General features: G+C 39.5%; 1 protein-coding gene across 1 annotated transcript in view; it reads right to left on the reverse strand.

The window, feature by feature from the left end:
• LOC121554930 (low-density lipoprotein receptor-related protein 1B-like) overlaps positions 1-21,547 on the reverse strand; it is a 331,365-nt gene that overhangs the window by 177,489 nt on the left and 132,329 nt on the right. The window contains exons 27-31 of the mRNA XM_041868634.2: positions 6,068-6,208; positions 4,998-5,123; positions 4,486-4,617; positions 962-1,096; positions 508-637 (exon numbers count right to left, since the gene is read on the reverse strand). Coding sequence (XP_041724568.2) covers positions 508-637; positions 962-1,096; positions 4,486-4,617; positions 4,998-5,123; positions 6,068-6,208 — 664 coding nt within the window. The remainder of the gene's footprint in view (positions 1-507; positions 638-961; positions 1,097-4,485; positions 4,618-4,997; positions 5,124-6,067; positions 6,209-21,547) is intronic.

The raw sequence follows: 21,547 nt of genomic DNA on the forward strand, positions 1-21,547 counted from the left end.
AACAGCAGTTACCTAGCCAATGTAGTCTACTACAACCATCTTTACCTCTACAATGTGTTGAGAAAAAGTTCCGCTCTTCCCTGCAGCTATGTGTTTTCTACAGAGAGGAAGAGGCGAAGCGAGAGGTTTCACTCTCACCAAAATCTGTTAAAAACGTTGGACCTACAGTATAAACTTGTCGCTTGCCTTCCCGCCTTTGGGACGACTCCCATTGTTACGGCGGACACATAAGCATCTCGTCATTATATACAGATCTCTGCTTTCCATAAAGCCTACCAGCCATACAAACAGCCTTCCCTCCAGCTCCCAGGCGTCCGCATGGTCTTAAAGTCAGACATTAACATCTAAACTGCATTTGCCTTTTAATCGGGATTTGGAATTATTTTAGTAGCCTATTTTAAATTGTTGTTGTTGATCTAGGGTATGCATACCCAATTGACGCCCCTGGCGCACATACAAACATGCACTCAAGCACGTACACACACACACACAAACAAACAGACATACCCTTTCTGTGGATGAACAGCGATGGCTCTAGGTTGGTCGAGTCCCTCTGAGATGACTACACAACGGTAGGTACCACTAAGACGGGCAATCTCTATGAGGTTAAAACCATGGTCTGTCCAGTAAAGGTTACCTGTGGGAAGAAGACAACAATACTGGTATTAGAGTTGTACAAAGAACAGTGTTACTCTTACTCATCAGAAACTAAGGAGATAATTCACAACATGAAAATGTAATTTTAAAGGACACTTCAGTAGACATGCGTAATTTATCCCAGTGACAATCTTTCAATTTGATTAGAATATTTTCATGTATAGCTTTATTTATACAGGTACCTTTATTTATACAGGGTAGTCTCATTGAGATAAAATCTAAGGAAATGTTTGGGGGTGGTATATCCACATAGGACCACATAGTAAGAAGCCATTTTGTACAATTTACAGAAGACAATACTGACCAGCGATCCAGTCCACTGCGATGCCCTCTACCCTGCTGATGCCCGTAGTAATGATGTCCTCCCTCCAGGTCTGATCCCTCTTGGCTCTGGAGATTGTGTTCAGGCCCATGTCTGTCCAGTACACTGTGTCATTACCTGTGGATAGGCAGGAAACGAAGTAAGGAAAAAACTGCACACTTGTAGTATTCTATATAAATTGGTGTGTAGAATGCAAACTCTTGGTATTCTTTAGTAGTTGTTGTTTAGTAGTTTAGAACTTGGGCTCATCAGTAGTAGTTTCCACCTCAATTCCTAGAGTGTGGATCTGATCCTTTTGTACTACCGTGGAAAAGGTAGGTACATTACATAACCTCCTTCTTAATGTACAATTTTTTTAGGATGATATAAAGTATGAAAGTTGTTAGCGTATCCATACATCCATTCAAACCTTATTTCCAGTGGTTTGAAAAAGTACCCAATTGTCATACTTGAGTAAAAGTAAAGATACCTTAATAGAAAATGACTCAAGTAAAAGTGAAAGTCACACAGTAAAATACTACTCTTAACGTATTAGGTGTTATATGTATTTAAGTGTAACAATTAAATGTAATTGCTAAAAGTTGTCAAAAATATAAATAATAAAGTAAAGTACAGATACCCCAAAAAACTACTTAAAGTGGAACTGACAGCACACTTTAATATGGTCATTTTCAAGTTTTCATAAATTCATAGAATGTTTGGGAATGACGTAGAGTAAGGCATTTGTGAAAATTCTATAGTAATATTGAGTGGGAAAGTGGCCGTGCGTTTGAACAATTAATAGACACTGCTGTAAATAAAACCTAATAAAAACATCTGTCTCGTCCAGAACCTTAGTCTACACAGACCGGTGCGCCATAGCCAATCAGAGCTACAGTAGGCCTTTATGCAAATAAGCCATTTGCCACACGGGCCTGCCATCATTCACTTTGAACTGGACTGTGTGTTTACAGGCAGTAGCAACAGCAATACTTTAGATAATTAGAACGCATTCGCCAAAAGCCACAAAATACACCTGAATGGATTTCTGCAAATATGTAAATACCACAGGAGTCCTCTTACATTTGGGAACATTGCAGTCCTATTGATCAAACAACCATGAAAAGGTACGCTCTCTCCCTCAGTTATGCACATCAACAACAAGATCAACAACTAATGCTAGCCATAGCGAGATGAGCTAAAATCTAACGAGGGAACATTATAAAACATTTTCAGCTAGATGGCCATCAAAATTGCACTGATAAACGATGGGGAATAGTAGCCTGCTCGTCCTTCTGCAGCTTGCCTCGTTTTGACAAATTAATGGGAATTTTCCTACTCGCCCATTTGATCGATGGCAAATACATTTCATTGACAACTATGGGTGCCTTCTTAAATTGCCTTGAGTGTGTCAGACTGCGCTCTGGGTAGTTTGTAAATTCAGTGCGTTGTCAGATTGTCTGTTCGTAAATTCAGAGCATTTCGCTCTCCAAGCATTCAGAGCGTACTCTGGCTATTTACTCCGATTTCAGAGCACTCTTGTCTCTGAGTGCGAAAGAGCACAGAATAACAGGAATTTAGGAACGTGCAACACCTGTTGAATATGACCGGTGTCAGTAAACGTCGGCAAAAAACGTAATTAAATTGTTGCCAGCAGCACAGTTACAGTCTCAATGCTCTAGATAACTTGAGAACAGCCTAACGAGCTCCGCTAGGGTGAGTAAAATGGTCAGAGTGAGGTGTACTCTCATTTATGTCTGTAAGTAGCTAGCAAGTGGCAACAATTGAATTAATTTTTTGGCAGACATTTACTGACGCCTGTCATATTCAGCGGGTGTTGCGCGTTTGTAAATTCATCAGATATTCTGCACTCTGGCACACTCAGATAAGGGTGCTCTGAATCCAAAAATTTGCAGGGGTGTCCACATACTTTTGTACATATAGCGTTTTATATTATATGTTTATTTGCCCCTTCCTATTTACACAGAATTCACACATATCTTACATGTGACAGGATCCAGCTGGAAGGCTTTCATATTTTTTATGCACCAATGACCTGCCTCATAATGACATGCAAATAGTATGCGTGAGCTATCCACTGCTGCTGCTGGCTGACTCAGAGCTTAGCTAGGTGTTTGCATGTTCACCTGTATAACAGCAACAAAGGGGAGGGCAACTAAGACCTTATACACACCATCCCAACCTGCTAGCTGCTAATTTTAGCTCCAGTTTAAACTTGAAATCTTTTTTTTTTTTTTGCTTTAAACTAGTTTCCTCATTTCCTAAAATGCAAGCAGTCAAACCTCAAGATTACTATTGACATTCAGGGTCTGAGACATTTCTGACATTCACTGTCTTTGCTTTGGGTAATGAGGTAAGTGCTACCTTGCAGTTATACAGTATGTTGTGCCATACCTTTATCCTATTCTATCAAATGTGGTTAGGTGACACATCTCCTCTCCACCCTTATCTCCAATTCATGGGATATATTTGTAAAAAATTATTTATGTAACACTTAGTGTGTGTGTGTGTTTTAGATAAACCTTCTCTTTCCCGGTATGCCTATATGGTTTTTGTTATCATGTGGCCTCGGTGGAAACATATATGAAGCTCAACTAGCCCTTAGATAACTTATAGCATTCGTCACTGAAATGAATCCACCATATTTAGAACATGAATTATGCAAGAGAAAACCCCTTTTTATACCAAATGCCAGAGTGAGCCAATGGGTTTATGCATTATAATGTCCATGTTACCTTCATTTGATACAAAATCTGGGGAATTGCTTTGTGTCAGGCCTGGTTCAGGGCATGTGGAGAAATGGTTGGTGTTTCTCATGCTGAGTCTCTAGTAACGTGGATTCATTACTCTTTAATCTCTGCAGCACTCAACAGCACCACTAACCATTATACTACAGGGTTGGAGAGCATACTACAATACAGGTCTCTCTCTCTCTCTCTCTCTCTCTCTCTCTCTCTCTCTCTCTCTCTCTCTCTCTCTCTCTCTCTCTCTCTCTCTCTCTCTCTCTCTCTCTCTCTCTCTCTCTCTCTCTCTCTCTCTCTCTCTCTCTCTCTCTCTCTCTCTCTCTCTCTCTCTCTCTCTCTCTCTCTCTCTCTCTCTCTCTCTCTCTCTCTCTCTCTCTCTCTCTCTCTCTCCCTCTCTCTCTCTCTCTCTCTCTCTCTCTCTCTCTCTCTCTCTCTCTCTCTCTCTCTCTCTCTCTCTCTCTCTCTCTCTCTCTCTCTCTCTCTCTCTCTCTCTCTCTCTCTCTCTCTCTCTCTCTCTCTCTATTTCTCTCTTGAATACAAACTGCCAATTGGAGTAGGTTTCATGTATGCTGCGGAAGACATAATCAAATCAATGAACTGTAAGTTTAACTGTTGACTGAGGAGATAAGTGTAGTAAATGACTGTGTCCTGCTAGTCCTGGGTCCCCACTCTTATTTATTATGATTTATAAGTCAAAACAGATATTTGATCAGCACTCTTACTCTGAGATGCTTTGTGAATAAAGGCCCTGGTGGTGCCTACCTGCATGGAAGTCCACCCCCACAGCGAACAGGGTCCCAGTGATGGGCATCAGAGCCTCCATGTTGTCATTGGGGTCCAAGACGATCCCTCTGATCCCCTCATTGATGGAGTACATCAGAAATGACTCAATGCCTACAGGGTACAACAGGAATTACTTAATTGTTAGTCTCTTGTGACAGACTGTTAACATAAATGTTAATGACACACGCAAGATTTGGTTCTGAATTCCAAGATTAACACACTGTAAATTAATATGCAGAGAGTACATTTACCACAGTGAAATTGTGTATGTTTTTGTAGATTACAGAGGTTTCTATAGTGCTACTTAGCAACAGTGAATTCATTTCACAGACTTTGTGGTAACTTTGATGCTAGGGTGTCTGAACTGCTCAATGCTTTCAATGCATGGTCATACATAGGTTGTCCCCCCCCCCCCCAATAGGGCTCTGGTCAAAGGTAGTGCACTATGTATGGAATAGGGTGCCATTTGGGAATCAGATTTGTTGTCTTACCCTCACAGGACATGCGGTCGGTGCGCAGGTTGTAGCCCACAGTACAGGAACAGCTACGGGTGTTCTCTGATGTGGGGAAGCAGAGCTGGGAGCAACCTCCATTGTTCACCTGACACGGGTTCCTTCCTGGAGAGGACATGGTGAATAGTGTATTAGTAAGGAGACAGGACACCATTATGTTAGCTTCATGGACATCTTTACTAAGATAACATCTGATATGTTATGCAGAGCATTATAGGTACTGTAGTACATCATAGTGTAACATTTATGAATGTCAGTAGATGGGATTGAAAAGTGAAAAGTGCAAAAATAAATGTGTGCGTTTATGGGAATTTTTTAGTGGACTATGAGATAAAACAGATAATCACGAACATATAGTCAGAATTCTCTGTTGCTAGGCAAGAACTTAATTGGTTAATTTCACTGGGTGTGTGTGTGAAGTGGAGATCTGACCTAGTGTCAAATTCCTACCTTATCAGAGACTGAAACCAGACTGTGGCCTTTTGCCTCTCTCCTCAAAACAAAGTAGAGAGAGCGGAGCCCGAGTTGAACAGAGTTTAGACTAATCATGAGTAATTACAGCATGACGGGAGGGAAGAGAGGAGTGGGTTTGGGTACGTTTGAGAGATTGAGTGTGGACTTGTCATGTCCAACAATCAATCTTCAGGTCAAGCCAGCGTGAGCCGGGGTTGAACAGAGATGAAACTGAACATGATTGTTTTGTAATAATATTGTTTCTAAACTGAAGAGAAGTCAAATTTAGCCACTATCATAGACTAAGGAAGTGGGCGGAGCGGTCGAGAGGGGGGAACTGAAGATAATGATGGGGGAACCTAAGAGGGAGGGGCTTTAAGCTAGGATGTATGTGAATATGACTATATAAACGGAGAGCTGAGAGGTAGATGGGAGGATGCTTTGCAAATCACCCCGGCTTTGTCAAATTGTAATAAAGTCTATCTTAATTCTACAAAAACTCTGAAGAACTTTGATTTTTAATAAGTATAGTGTTAATTTTCCACAACAGCGTGCCTGTGTGTGTGTGTGTGTGTGTGTGTGTGTGCGTTCCTCACCTCTCTGTCCCTCCCTGTCATAGACCTTCATGTACACCACTCCGCTGGTCTTATTTCTCAGAACCACAGGAGTCCGTCCGTCTCTCTTGATCACCGTCCCCAGTTGGGCTGAATCATCATCTGCCCACCACAATTTGTTACCTGAAACAAGGAAATGTCCTTATAAACCACATTATCACCATATCAACTTTTAATGTGCTATTTACCTTTATTTATCAAAAAAGTCCCATTGAGATCAACTTGACTTCTTTTACAAGGGAGACTTGGTTATACATGTAATGCATGCATAAAACCTGGAATATATGAATTCTGACAATGTAATAGGTTACTGATGATGCAACATTTAACGTAGTTAAATCCCCAAATAAATCAGTACACTATCCTGAGCCTCGACTAAACACAGGTACGTGTTTGTTGATTTGCATGTTTGAGTGGCCCTACTACCGTGTTGTAGACTGTAGAGTTAGGGCTGGCACAATTACCATATAACTGTGTAACTGACGGTTATGGACGAAGACCATCATGAAAATAAAAGAACTGTCATTTGCAAACTGCAATTTTATTTCGATATTTTTGGGTGTGTGGAAAGACCAGCTGACTGAAGACGGGACAGCCGGGCATTCGTGCGGGACGGGATGGCCGGACATTCGTGCGGGACGGGATGGCCGGGCATTCTTGCGTTTAAAAGCGGAAGAGAAGAGAAAATGTATTTATTTAAAAAAATCTATATTATGTATATATGCAATCCATTCAGAAAGTATTCAGACCCCTTCCCTTTTTCCACATTTTGTTACGCTACAGCTTTATTTTAAAATGGATTAAATACACACAATACCACATAATGACAAAGTGAAAACAGGTTTTTAGACATTGCTTGGCAAATTTCTTAAAAATAAAAAACTATTCAGACCCTTTCCTATGAGATTTGAAATTGAGCTCAGGTACATCTTGTTTCCATTGATCATCCTTGAGATGTTTCTACAATTTGATTGGAGTCCACCTGTGGTTAATTCAATTTAGTTTGCCAAAAGGCACGTAAAGGACTCTCAGACCATGAGAAACAAGATTCTCTGTGATGAAACCAAGATTGAACTCCTTGGCCTGAATGCCAAGCGTCATGTCTGGAGGAAACCTGGCACCATCCCTAAGAAGAAGCATGGTGGTGGCAGCATCATGCTGTGGGGATGTTTTACAGCGGCAGGGACTGGGAGACTAGTCAGGATCGAGGGAAAGATGAACGGAGCAAAGTACAGAGAGATCCTTGCTGAAAACCTGCTCCAGAGCGCTCAGGATCTTAGACTGGGGTGAAGGTTCACTGTCCAACAGGACAACGACCCTAAGCACACAGCCAAGACAACGCAGGAGTGGCTTCAGGACAAGTCTCTGAATGTCCTTGAGTGGCCCAGCCAGAGCCCAGACTTGAACCTGATCGAACATCTCTGGAGAGACCTGAAAATAGCTGTGCAGTGACACTACCCATCCAACCTGACAGAGCTTGAGAGGATCTGCAGAGAAGAATGGTAAAAACTCCCCAAATATAGGTGTGCCAAGCTTGTAGCGTCATACCCAAGAAGACTCAAAGCTGTAATGGCTGCCAAAGGTGCTTCAACAAAGTACTGAGTAAAGGGTCTGAATACTTATGTAAATGTTATATTATTATTATTATTATTATTATTATTATTATTATTATTATTATTATTATTATATTTCCGTTTTTTATTTTTAATACATTTGCAAAAATGTCTAAAAACCTGTTTTTGCTTTGTCATTATAGGTTATTGTGTGTAGATTGATGAGGGGGAAAAAACAATTTAATCAATTTTAGATTAAGACCGTAACGTAACAAAATGTCGAAAAAGTCAAGGGGTCTGAATACTTTCTGAATGCACTGTATATATATATATATATATATATATATATATATTTTTCTTTTTTGCTATTCTAACGATTATTATGGTGTCCGCGATCATTTGGCTGACCAATAACCGTCAACCAAAATTCCATGACCGTCACAGCCCTATGTAGATTACCTATCTGATATTGTGCAGGAGAAGTGGTTAGGAGAGGAGAGTTGTAACATGAGTTTATAGAGTGCTGCCTGTATGTGTCCATGTTTGGAAAGTGTGTATGTATCCCATTTAGGAGTGGAACAAACACCATCCTATTTCAGCCCCCCTGGTGAAATCCAGTGATGCTCACTATTGGCTCCAGACTAGAGCACTCAACTCAGACGTGACAGGGGTTTTTCATTCAAAAACCCAGCGGAGTGCAACCAACCTCACCTAACACTGTGAACTGTTGCTTGCTAGTACCAGAACCTTAAGAGAGGGCCACAGAAGTGTACCCATAATAAATATTGGCCAACTTTCCCAATCTGAAAAGTTATCTATGAATTAAATGTGTTCTGAAGTTAGCAGAAGGATTAGTTATCTATGAATTAAATGTGTTCTGAAGTTAGCAGAAGGATTAGCAATACTTTCATATTTATTATCAGTGCCATTTTCAACAAAGATTCAGTTTTAGTGAGGCAGTCGCAGACAGCGGAGGTGCTTCAACAGATATACTTTCCTATAATTGTTTATTTTTTTATATTAAATTGCACCGCTATGGCAATTGACTGTCTGCTTTAAATGTTTCGGTGTTACGATTTGATGTATTGCAAATGAACTATTCTCAAGGATATTGTTTACTTTATTTTTGTCAATCATAACCATAGCCAGCAGGGAAACTGTGATAGATGATTATGATTGCAACCAAGCAGTGTCTAAAAAGCAGATTTGCCTATTGAATTGAAAAATGTGCCTTTATTTTTCTCAACATCATCTACTCCTCCAAAAATTCCTAGCAAAACTACTGTGTTTATCCTTTATCATATCTGACAACAGACTAGAATGTAATAAGATGTTACCGATTTACAACCGCTTTCAAAAGGCAGCCTCAGTTACTGTAAAGAGGAGAAGGAAGGAACCCACTACAGTTCAGTGTAATAGCCATGGGCTGGAAGTCACATTTCAAAGGAAAGTAAAACACATTTTCTGGAATCAGCCAAATTGATTTGAGTGAGACTGAGAGCTTACATGCTGCTTCACAAACATTTGACCCTCCGGATCACCTCGACCAGATTATCTTTGCTTTCTGTGTTCATTTAATGCCACCGGGGCCAGTGGGTAGCAGTGATTGCTCATCATATTAAATTTCCACCTCAACTGCTGGGTTTGATGCCAGGCAAGTGGGGACTGATCACCCACGCAGTCTAAACACCTAGCCTCACCTCACATCACCTAACACACACAGGCAGGCACTCGCACCCACGCACACACACACACTATCTAAACACAGTCCCTCACCTCTCCGTCTAACCCATCCAATAACAGTAGGGTATAAACCTGGTGTTATACACATTGCTTTCATTCATGCGGCAGGTAGCTTAGTGGTTAAGAGAGTTGTGCCAGTAACCGAAAGGTCGCCGACTAGGTGAAATCCCCGAGCCGACTGGGTGAAAAATTTGTCGATGTGCCCTTGAGCAAGGCACTTAACACTAATTGCTCCTGTAAGTCGCTCCCTTTTTTGATATACTAAGAGGACCGTTATTAGCATGTTTTAACCACTCCTATGTAAATGGTAGATTATCTGACACTCAAGAAGAATATCTCATTATTACTGAAACAGGATACAAGTGGAAAATATAAAGATCCAGTCCATTTACAAAATTGGAGGCCCCTTACACTTCAGTGTTGTGATGCAAAAATCCTAGCAAAATGTATAGCGCATAGAATTAAAAAGGTATTGTCGGATATTATTCATTCTAATCAGACAGGTTTTTTACATGGAAGATACATTGGAGATAATATAAGGCAAGTATTGGAAACAATAGAACACTAAGGAAAATATGGGAAACCAGGCCTGCTATTCATAGCAGACTTCGAAAAGGCATTTGATAAAGTTTGACTGGAGTTTATATATAAATGCCTGGAGCATTTCAATTTTGGAGAATCTCTTATAAAATGGGTCAAAATCATGTATAGTAACCCTAGGTGTGAAATAGTAAATAATGGCTATTTCTCAGAAAGTTTTAAACTGTCAAGAGGAGTGAAACAAGGTTGTCCACTATCGGCCTATATATTTATTGTGGCCATCGAGATGTTAGCTATTAAAATCAGATCCAATATTAATATCAGAGGATTAGAAATACAGGGCTTAAAAACAAAGGTGTCATTGTACGCTGATGATTCATGTTTTCTTTTAAATCCACAACTAGAATCCCTCCACAGCCTCATAGAGGATCTAGATACATTTTCTAACCTCTCTGGATTACAACCAAATTATGACAAATGTGCTATATTACGTATTGGATCACTAAAAAATACAATTTTTACATTACCATGTAGTTTACCAATAAAATGGTCTGATGGTGATGTGGATATACTCGGAATACATATCCCAAAGGAAATAAATGATCTCACTTCAATACATTTTTTTGGAAAGTTAGCAAAAGTAGATAAGATCTTACTACCATGGAAAGGAAAATACCTGTCAATTTGTGGAAAAATCACCCTGATTAACTCTTTAGTATTATCCCAGTTGACCTATTTGCTTATGGTCTTGCCTACGCCTAGCGAACAGTTTTTTAAATTATATGAGAAAAAAATATTCAATTTTATTTGGAATGGCAAGCCAGACAAAATTAAAAGGGCATATTTATATAATGAATATGAATTCGGAGGACAGAAATTATTAAATATTAAAGCATTAGACCTATCACTAAAAGCTTCAGTCATACAAAAGTTATACTTAAATCCTTAAAAGTAAGGAACTTGTCTGTCGGCCTTGCATTAAAGAACATAATTGGTTAAGGAAAACTGTGATAAATAAAAAAAGTATATCAGTTTCATTTAAGGACCAAAGGATTGACAGCCGTCCCATATAGATTGCAAAATAGTTGGGAAGAGATCTTTGACGTACCGATCCCATGGCATAGTGTTTATGAACTGACACGCAAAAACGACACCGGATTCAAAAAATTAGAATCTTTCAATTTAAATTATTATATAAAATTCTTGCTACCAATATAATGTTATTTATATGGGGGATACAATCTTCCCAGCTCTGCAGATTTTGCTGTGAAGAGACAGAATCATTAGATCATTTGTTTTGGTTCTGTCCATTTGTAGCTTGTTTTTGGACACAGGTCCAGGAATGGCTAAAGGATTTCAATATTTACCTGGAGCTAACCTTGCAGATAGCATTACTGGGTGATCTGAAAAGTCATAGTCAATCAATCAATAATATAATAATACTTTTAGCAAAAATGTTTATTTTTAATTCACAATCTGTAGAAGCAATGAGAATAGAAAGGTTCAGAACTTTTGTAAAACATCACAGTACGGTTGAAATATATATGGCAAATAGAAATCCTATATGGATGGTGTTAAGAGATAGATGGGAGGTATTGAATAGAGTTGAAGGATGGGACTAATAACAAATAACAACAAATAATAACAAAGATAGCTAATAATGTAAGCATACTGTGTCCATAATAAGTATATAGGTTGTATGTTGGGAGCTTTTGGGAAAGAGCACAGTTAGAAAGATATGGCATATAGAAGCAAACCGGATGGACATCATGAAAATGATCGGAGAGGTTGAGAGTAGAAGAAGTTCAGGAGCAAAAAAAAAAAATAAAAAAAAAATATATATATATATATATATATATATATATATATATATATATATATATATATATATAATATAATTATTGTAAAATTAACTCTGTCCATAAGGTGTAGATAGTAAGTATAGACCGGAAGTAGAGGCCTGGGCATTGTTGTTCACTAATTTACTCCAAGTAGGGAAAGGATGGTGGGGTTGAAAAGTAATAAAGGGGAGTATATATAAAAATAAAAAAAACATGGGGGATTGGAAGTGATGCAGACAATTACATTGATAGAATATACAATCTATCTGCAATATTAAGCTGATCCATTCCCACAAAAAAAATTATTTAAAAAAATAAAAAATAAAATAAGAAAAATAAAGAGCGTCTGCTAAATGTAATTACAAATGTCCTCTGCAATCATCAGGAGACATCAGACATTTACCTGGAGCTAACTCTGCAAATAGCACTGCTGGGTTATTTAAAAAGTCATAGTCAATCTATCAATAATACTCTTAGCAAAAATGTTTCTCTTTAATTTAAAATCTGTAGAAACTATGAGAATAGAAAGGTTGAAAACTTTTGTGAAACATCACAGCAAAGGCAAAATATATGGCAAATAGAAATCAAAACTGTATAGTGTTCAGAGTTAGATGGGAGGGGTTGAGTGGAGCTGAAGGGTGGGACTAAAAATAACAAGATAACTAATGTAAAATATACTGTGTCCATAAAATGTAAATAGGTTCAGAACTTTTGTGAAACATAACAGTTGAAAAATATATGGCAAATAGAAATCAAACCTGGATGGTCTTCAGAGATAGATGGGAGAGGTTGAGGGTAGCTGAAGGATGGGACTAAAAACAAACAAAATATAACTATTGTAAAATATACTGTGTCTGTAAAATGTATATAGTACAGTGAGGGGAAAAAGTATTTGATCCCCTGCTGATTTTGTACGTTTGCCCACTGACAAAGACATGATCAGTCTATAATTTTAAAGGTAGGTTTATTTGAACAGTGAGAGACAGAATAACAACAACAAAATCCAGAAAAACACATGTCAAAATGTTATAAATTGATTTGCATTTTAATGAGGGAAATAAGTATTTGACCCCTCTGCAAAACATGACTTAGTACTTGGTGGCAATCACAGAGGTCAGACGTTTCTTGTAGTTGGCCACAAGGTGTGCACACATCTCAGGAGGGATTTTGTCCCACTCCTCTTTGCAGATCTTCTCCAAGTCATTAAGGTTTCGAGGCTGACGTTTGGCAACTCGAACCTTCAGCTCCCTCCACAGATTTTCTATTGGATTAAGGTCTGGAGACTGGCTAGGCCACTTCAGGACCTTAATGTGCTTCTTCTTGAGCCACTCCTTTGTTGCCTTGGCTGTGTGTTTTGGGTCATTGTCATGCTGGAATACCCATCCACAACCCATTTTCAATGCCCTGGCTGAAGGAAGGAGGTTCTCACCCAAGATTTGACGGTACATGGCCTCGTCCTTCGTCCTTTTGATGCGGTGAAGTTGTCCTGTCCCCTTAGCAGAAAATCACCCCAAAGCATAATGTTTCCACCTCCATGTTTGACGGTGGGGATGGTGTTCTTGGGGTCATAATTGGGTTACCAATTGTTTTCTTGTTGAATATGGTCCCTTGGCCGTGTGTTTTGGGTCATTGTCATGCTGGAATACCCATCCACGGCCCATTTTGAAAGCCCTGGCTGAGGGAAGGAGGTTCTCACCCAAGATTTGATGGTACATGGCCCCGTCCGTCGTCCCTTTGATGCGGTGAAGTTGTCCTGTCCCCTTAGGAGTAAAACACCCCCAAAGCATAAAGTTTCCACTTCCATGTTTGATTGTGGGGATGGTGTTCTTGGGGTCATAGGCAGCATTCCTCCTCCTCCAAACACGGCGAGTTGAGTTGATGCCATAGAGCTCCATTTTGGTCTCATCTGACCACAACACTTTCACCCAGTTCTCCTCTGAATCATTCAGATGTTCATTGGCAAACTTCAGACGGGCATGTTAATGTGCTTTCTTGAGCAGGGGGATCTTGCGGGCGCTGCAGGATTTCAGTCCTTCACGGCGTAGTGTGTTACCAATTGTTTTCTTGGTGACTTATAATAATATGCCATTTAGCAGACGCTTTTATCCAAAGCGACTTACAGTCATGCGTGCATAATTTTTTTTTGTTTATGGGTGGTCCCGGGGATCGAACCCACTACCTTGGCGTTACAAGCGCCGTGCTCTACCAGTTGAGCTACAGAGGACCACTGACTTGACTTGAGATCATTGACAAGATCCTCCCATGTAGTTCTGGGCTGATTCCTCACCGTTCTCATGATCATTTTAACTCCACGAGGTGAGTCTTGCATGGAGCCCCAGACCGAGGGATATTGACAGTTATTTTGTGTTTCTTCCATTTGCGAATAATCACACCAACTGTTGTCACCTTCTCACCAAGCTGCTTGGCGATGGTCTTGTAGCCCATTCCAGCCTTGTGTAGGTTTACAATCTTGTCTCTGACATCCTTGGAGAGCTCTTTGGTTTTGGCCATGGTGAAGAGTTTGGAATCTGATTGATTGATTGCTTCTGTGGACAGGTGTCTTTTATACAGGTAACAAGCTGAAGAGTGTGCTCCTAATCTCAGCTCATTACCTGTATAAAAGACACCTGGGAGCCAGAAATCTCTCTGATTGAGAGGGGGTCAAATACTTATTTCCCTAATTAAAATGCAAATCAATTTATAACATTTTTGACATGCGTTTTTCTGGATTTTGTCTCTCACTGTTCAAATAAACCTACCATTAAAATTATAGACTGATCATTTCTTTGTCAGTGGGCAAATGTACAAAATCAGCAGGGGATCAAATACTTTTTTCCCTCACTGTATCTGTTTAATCTAACCCTGGAATGTAATGAAATTCCAAGGATCTGGAAATCAGCATTTGTCCTACCACTTTTAAAGGGGGGAGATCCAACTCTATTAAATAATTATAGGCCAATCTCAAAGCTGTCACCCCTGGCAAAAATTCTTGAAACCCTTGTTTGTGAACAGCTAAAATAGTTTTTATATACTAACTCTATTTTATCAATGTACTAATCAGATTTCAGGAAGAAGCATAGCACAATTACAGCAGCCATGAAGGTTTTAAATGACATCACTGAAGCCCTTGACAAAAAACAGCACTGTGTCTCACTTGTTATTGATCTCTCTAAGTCTTTTGATACAGTTGATCATGCTATACTGAGGCAGAGATTGCTGAGTGTAGGTCTTTCGGAGCATGCAGTTGCATGGTTTGCTAACTATATGTCTGATTAGAACTCAGTGCACTCAATGTGATGGGCTCATGTCTGTTAAATCGTCTGTCTGTAATGGTGTGCCCCAGGGCTCTACTTGGTCCCCTCTTATTCACTATTTATATAAATAATTTAGACAAAAATTAGCAAAATGCGCAACTTCACTTTTATGCTGATGATACTGTTATTTATTGTTGTGCCTCGTCTCTCACAAAAGCTTTCCAGAACTTGCAAACTGCTTTTTATACTGTTCAACATACCTTGTGTCAATTGAAGCTTATCCTTAATGCTGACAAAACTAAACTAATGGTGTTTTCTAAAACAAGAAACAGACCACTGAACCTTTCACCTATTACTACCTGTCAGGGCAATGAGATTGAGGTTGTAACCTCATATAAATATCTTGGAATTTTAATTGATGACAGCCTCTCTTTTAAATTGCATATTAAACAACTTACAAAAAAATTGAAGCTGAAGTTGGGATTTTATTTTAGGAATAAGGCCTGTTTTTCTTTTGAAGCCAGAAGGAGGCTAGTATCAGCTATATTTATGCCTATTCTAGACTATGGAGATATTTTATATATGAATGCTTCCGCTCAGTGTTTGAGATCAATTGACACCCTTTACCATGGAGCATTGAGATTTATTTAAAACTGCAAAACCCTTACGCACCATTGCACTTTATATACCAGGGATGGCTGGCCTTCTCTAGTCACTCATAGGCTCTGTCACTGGTATACTTTTATTTGCAAAGCCATTGTGGGTTTACTACCATTTTATCTGGGCATTTTTATTCTTCAGAAATGTGGTGGGTGCTCTCTTCGTTCACAGGACTTTATCCTGCTAACTGTTCCAAATGTCCGAACTGAATTTGGTAAAAGGGATTTCATGTAATCTGCGCCATTGGCTTGGAAAGCCTTACAACATACTTTTAAACTGGAAGAACTTGTCCCAATTGGTGTTTTTAAATCATTGATGAAGGATGTTGAGGCTGATTCCTTGACCTGTTAGTGTTTTTAAATTGCTGTTTTATGATTTTGTTATGCTCCTCTGATTTCTATGGATGTTTACTAGATTACTTGTAGTTTTTCATGTTGTCTGTCTGTAATTGTGTAATAACTTGGTGCTGCCTATCTTGGCCAGGACACTCTTGAAAAATAGATTTCAAATCTCAATGAGCCTTTCCTGGTTAAATAAAGGTTAAATAAAATAAAAAGACAGTTGGAAAAGCATTGCAGGTAAAGCTGGTTGAGAGAATGCTAAGAGTGTGCAAAGCTTTCATCAAGGCAAAGAGTGGCTACTTTGAAGTATCTCAAATATAAAATATATTTTGATTTGTTTAACACTTTAAGCTACATATTATTTTGACAGAGGTAATGAACTGTCCATTGAGCAGAACAGCAATTGATAAACCAGGACTACCATATGTTTGTAATACAAGTGGTTCTGAGCTTAATGCAATATTACACAGGTAAGCTAACAGTTACAGAAATCAGGAATGCAGCCAGGCTCTATCTAGCTGAGCTACTGTGTCCAACACACCACCACCTGTTGTTATGTTGGGCACCTACTGACCAAAAAAGCATGTTATTATTATTTATTTTTCTATGGGATTAAGGTCTGGAGACTGGCTAGGCCACTCCAGGACCTTAATGTGCTTCTTCTTGAGCCACTCTTTTGTTGCCTTGGCCGTGTGTTTTGGGTCATTGTCATGCTGGAATACCAATCCACGACCCATTTTCAATGCGCTGGCTGAGGGAAGGAGGTTCTCACCTAAGATTTGACGGTAGATGGCCCCGTCCATCGTCCCTTTGATGCGTCCATCGTCCCTTTGATGTGATGAAGTTGTCCTGTCCCCTTAGCAGAAAAACACCCCCAAAGCATAATGTTTCCACCTCCATGTTTGACGGTGGGGATGGTGTTCTTGGGGTCATAGGCAGCATTCCTCCTCCTCCAAACACGGCGAGTTGAGTTGATGGCAAAGAGCTCGATTTTGATCTCATCTGACCACAACACTTTCACCCAGTTCTCCTCTGAATCATTCAGATGTTCATTGACAAACTTCAGACGGGCCTGTATATGTGCTTTCTTGAGCAGGGGGACATTGCGGGCACTGCAGGATTTCAGTCCTTCACGGCGTAGTGTGTTACCAATTGTTTTCTTGGTGACTATGGTCCCAGCTGCCTTGAGATCATTGACAAGATCCTCCCGTGTAGTTCTGGGCTGATTCCTCACTGTTCTCATGATCATTGCAACTCCACGAGGTGAGATCTTGCATGGAGCCCCAGGCCGAGGGAGATTGACAGTTATTTTGTGTTTCTTCCATTTGCGAATAATCACACCAACTGTTGTCACCTTCTCACCAAGCTGCTTGGCGATGGTCTTGTAGCCCATTCCAGCCTTGTGTAGGTCTACAATCTTGTCCCTGACATCACATCCTTGGAGAGCTCTTTGGTCTTGGCCATGGTGGAGAGTTTGGAATCTGATTGATTGATTGCTTCTGTGGACAGGTGTCTTTTATACAGGTAACAAGCTGAAGAGTGTGCTCCTAATCTCAGCTCATTACCTGTATATAAGACACCTGGGAGCCAGAAATCTTTCTGATTGAGAGGGGGTCAAATATTTATTTCCCTCATTAAAATGCAAATCAATTTATAACATTTTTGACATGCATATTTCTGGATTTTTTTGATGTTATTCTGTCTCTCACTGTTCAAATAAACCTACCATTAAAATTATAGACTGATCATTTCTTTGTCAGTGGGCAAACATACAAAATCAGCAGGGGATCAAATATTTTTTCCCCCTCACTGTATGTATAAGCTGGAAGTAGAAGCCTAAGTGTTGTTGTCCATTAGTTTACTCCAATTAGGAGAGGGGTGGTAGGGTTAGGGGAAAATTACAAAGGAAAATATATACCAGTCAAAGGTTTGGATGCACCTACTCATTCCAGGGGTTTTCTTTATTTTTAATATTTTCTACATTGTAGAATAATAGTGAAGACATCAAAACTAAGTCCATATTATGGCAAGAACAGCTCAAATAAACAAAAAGAAACGACAGTCATTACCTTAAGACATGAAGGTCAGTCAATACGGAACATTAAGAACTTTGAACGTTTCTTCAAGTGCAGTAGCAAAAACCATCAAACGCTATAATGAAACTGGCTCTCATGAGGACCGCCACAGGAATGGAAGACCCAGAGATACCTCTGCTGCAGAGGATAAGTTCATTAGAGTTACCAGCCTCAGAAATCGGCAATTAACTGCACCTCAGATTGCAGCCCAAAAAACAGACACCTCTCAACATCAACTGTTCAGAAGAGACTGCGTGAATCAGGCCTTCATGGTCGAATTTCTGCAAAGAAACCACTACTAAAGGACACCAATAATAAGAAGAGACTTGCTTGGGCCAAGAAACACAAGCAATGGACATTAGACCGGTGGAATTCTGTCCTTTGGTCTGATGAGTCCAAATTTGAGATTTTTGGTTCCAACCGCTGTGTCTTTGTGAGACGCAGAGTAGGTGAACGGATGATCTACACATGTGTGGTTCCCACCGTGAAGCATGGAGGAGGAGGTGTGATGGTGTGGGGATGCTTTGCTGGTGACACTGTCAGTGATTTATTTAGAATTCAAGGCACACTTAACCAGCATGGCTACCACAACATTCTGCAGCGATACGCCATCCCATCTGGTTTGCGCTTAGTAGGACCATCATTTGTTTTTCAACAGGACAATGACCCAAAACACACCTCCAGGCTGTGTAAGGGCTATTTGACCAAGAAGGAGAGTGATGGAGTGCTGCATCAGACAATCCTCCACAATCACCCAACCTCAACCCAACTGAGATGGTTTGGGATGAGTCGGACCACAGAGTGAAGGAAAAGCAGCCAACAAGTGCTCAGCATATATGGGAACTCCTTCAAGACTGTTGGAAAAGCATTCCAGGTGACTACCTCATGAAGCTGGTTGAGAGAATGCCAAGTGTGTGCAAAGCTGTCATCAAGGCAAAGGGTGGCTACATTGAAGAATCTAAAATCTAAAATATATTTTGATTTGTTTAACACTGTTTTGGTTACTACATGATTCCATATGTGTTATTTCGTAGTTTTTATGTCTTCAGTACTATAGAAAATACTAAAAATTTTAGAAAAACCCTGGAATTAGTAGGTGTATCCAAACTTTTGACAGGTACTGTATATTTACATAAAAATATATGGGGGATTGGAAATGATTCAGACAATTACATTGATGGAAGACACAATCTATCTGCAATATTAAAGCTGACCTACCCCCCTCCCCCACACCCAAAATAAAAAAAATAAAAAAAACTGTCAATCTGAGTCTCAACATGCTGCTTAGTAGTTCAACTGAACATTCTCAGAATGACATGACACAACAGCAGGAATCAAGTAGCAGTTAGCTTCCATTCCACACCACAGTCGCTAAACTTAACTATTGATAACCTGTCAGGCAGGGCAACATTGGGGAAACCTCTCATCGATGGTCAGTCACACACGCACGCACGCGCACGCACACACACACACACACACACACACACACACACACACACACACACACACACACACACACACACACACAATGGGGCAATAGATCCAGCTCCCTGTTAGATCTCATTCTCTCTTCATTGAAACAGGCTGATGGTTGAGCCTAACCACTCCAAACACAGCCTTTCATTGATTGACTCAACGCAGACCAAAGGCCTCTGCTACAGGAAGGAACTGGTGTTTAATCAGCGTTCAATAACATTGATTTGCTAACTCACAACGGAGCAGAGCCCATGATACTAGCAAGCAAATAAAGCTAACGCCATCTAATAAGCAATTTCCATTTGGAACAGATGGCATATATAGCCAGGAACATATGAAAAAGAAAACAATTATATTATTGAACCTTATGGATACCAGAGTGTTAATTATTTTATTGTAGATCTCAACAGATTATTCTGCATTTGATGAATGTGGGTCCTTTCCTTCTAAGAAAGAGAAAGGGAAACTGGGAAATGTATTTTAAAATGGAAGATTTTGAGTTGCGAGTTGGTTGGAGAATAAAACCAATCTCAGTCATTCAGTCCACATCATGGACTGAACTACAACTGAAGAGCAGACATCTGTCATTCACCTGTAAAGATGATTCATTGGTAAATAGTCAATATGCTTTTCACTAGGAAATTAAATCAGCAGTTCATATGGACACAACGTCATTTTCTTGAGATAATATTACACTCTTTCTTCAATCCCATAGCTGTAAATAACCTGTATGTACCGGATGCAAGGACATTCTCTTTCTCAGCAGGATATGTGTGTAGCTTACTTCTAAAACCTCACGTAAGTACTGAACATTATTTCGATGTCAAACCAAATATCCATTCAGCCTACATATGTATACAATGACATGAACCTTTACTCATACTAAAAACAAAAAGCTATGTTTTAAGTGAGAATAGGCATTGATTTGAAGCCAAAAATGAATGGAAATGCACATGAGCATAACAATGCTATACCAAGGTTTTCCAGCACACAGTTTTGACCTACTACAGTAGCTATGTTGGTATTGTACTTAAAACAATGTGTAGGCAGGTTGCTTAGGATTCAAACCTTCTCAAACAGCCTAATTCATACTCTTAGAGGAGGTGCTCCCACAATAATGTGATTTGTACTGCATACAAGGTAAAGCATTGGATTCTTCACACATGCTTTTTTCATGTTTTAAACATTAAATGAATGCAGGTTTTGCTTTTATACTTACAAGACCATTAGGCTTGATTGAGTTGTTTTGTCGTGTAGTAATGTGGTGCATGCCTGTATTTCCTTAAACATGTATTTTAGCAAAACATGTCATTGAATTAAAAATAAATAATAATAACATGCTTTTTTGGTCAGTAGGTGCCCAACATAACAACAGGTGGTGGTGTGTTGGACACAGTAGCTCAGCTAGATAGAGCCTGGCTGCATTCCTGATTTCTGTAACTGTTAGCTTACCTGTGTAATATTGCATTAAGCTCAGAACCACTTGTATTACAAACATATGGTAGTCCTGGTTTATCAATTGCTGTTCTGCTCAATGGACAGTTCATTACCTCTGTCAAAATAATATGTAGCTTAAAGTGTTAAACAAATCAAAATATATTTTATATTTGAGATACTTCAAAGTAGCCACTCTTTGCCTTGATGAAAGCTTTGCACACTCTTAGCATTCTCTCAACCAGCTTTACCTGCAATGCTTTTCCAACTGTCTTTTTTATTTTATTTAACCTTTATTTAACCAGGAAAGGCTCATTGAGATTTGAAATCTATTTTTCAAGAGTGTCCTGGCCAAGATAGGCAGCACCAAGTTATTACACAATTACAGACAGACAACATGAAAAACTACAAGTAATCTAGTAAACATCCATAGAAATCAGAGGAGCATAACAAAATCATAAAACAGCAATTTAAAAACACTAACAGGTCAAGGAATCAGCCTCAACATCCTTCATCAATGATTTAAAAACACCAATTGGGACAAG

Source organism: Coregonus clupeaformis, chromosome 40 (genome assembly GCF_020615455.1).
Source record: "Coregonus clupeaformis isolate EN_2021a chromosome 40, ASM2061545v1, whole genome shotgun sequence".
Taxonomy (NCBI): domain Eukaryota; kingdom Metazoa; phylum Chordata; class Actinopteri; order Salmoniformes; family Salmonidae; genus Coregonus; species Coregonus clupeaformis.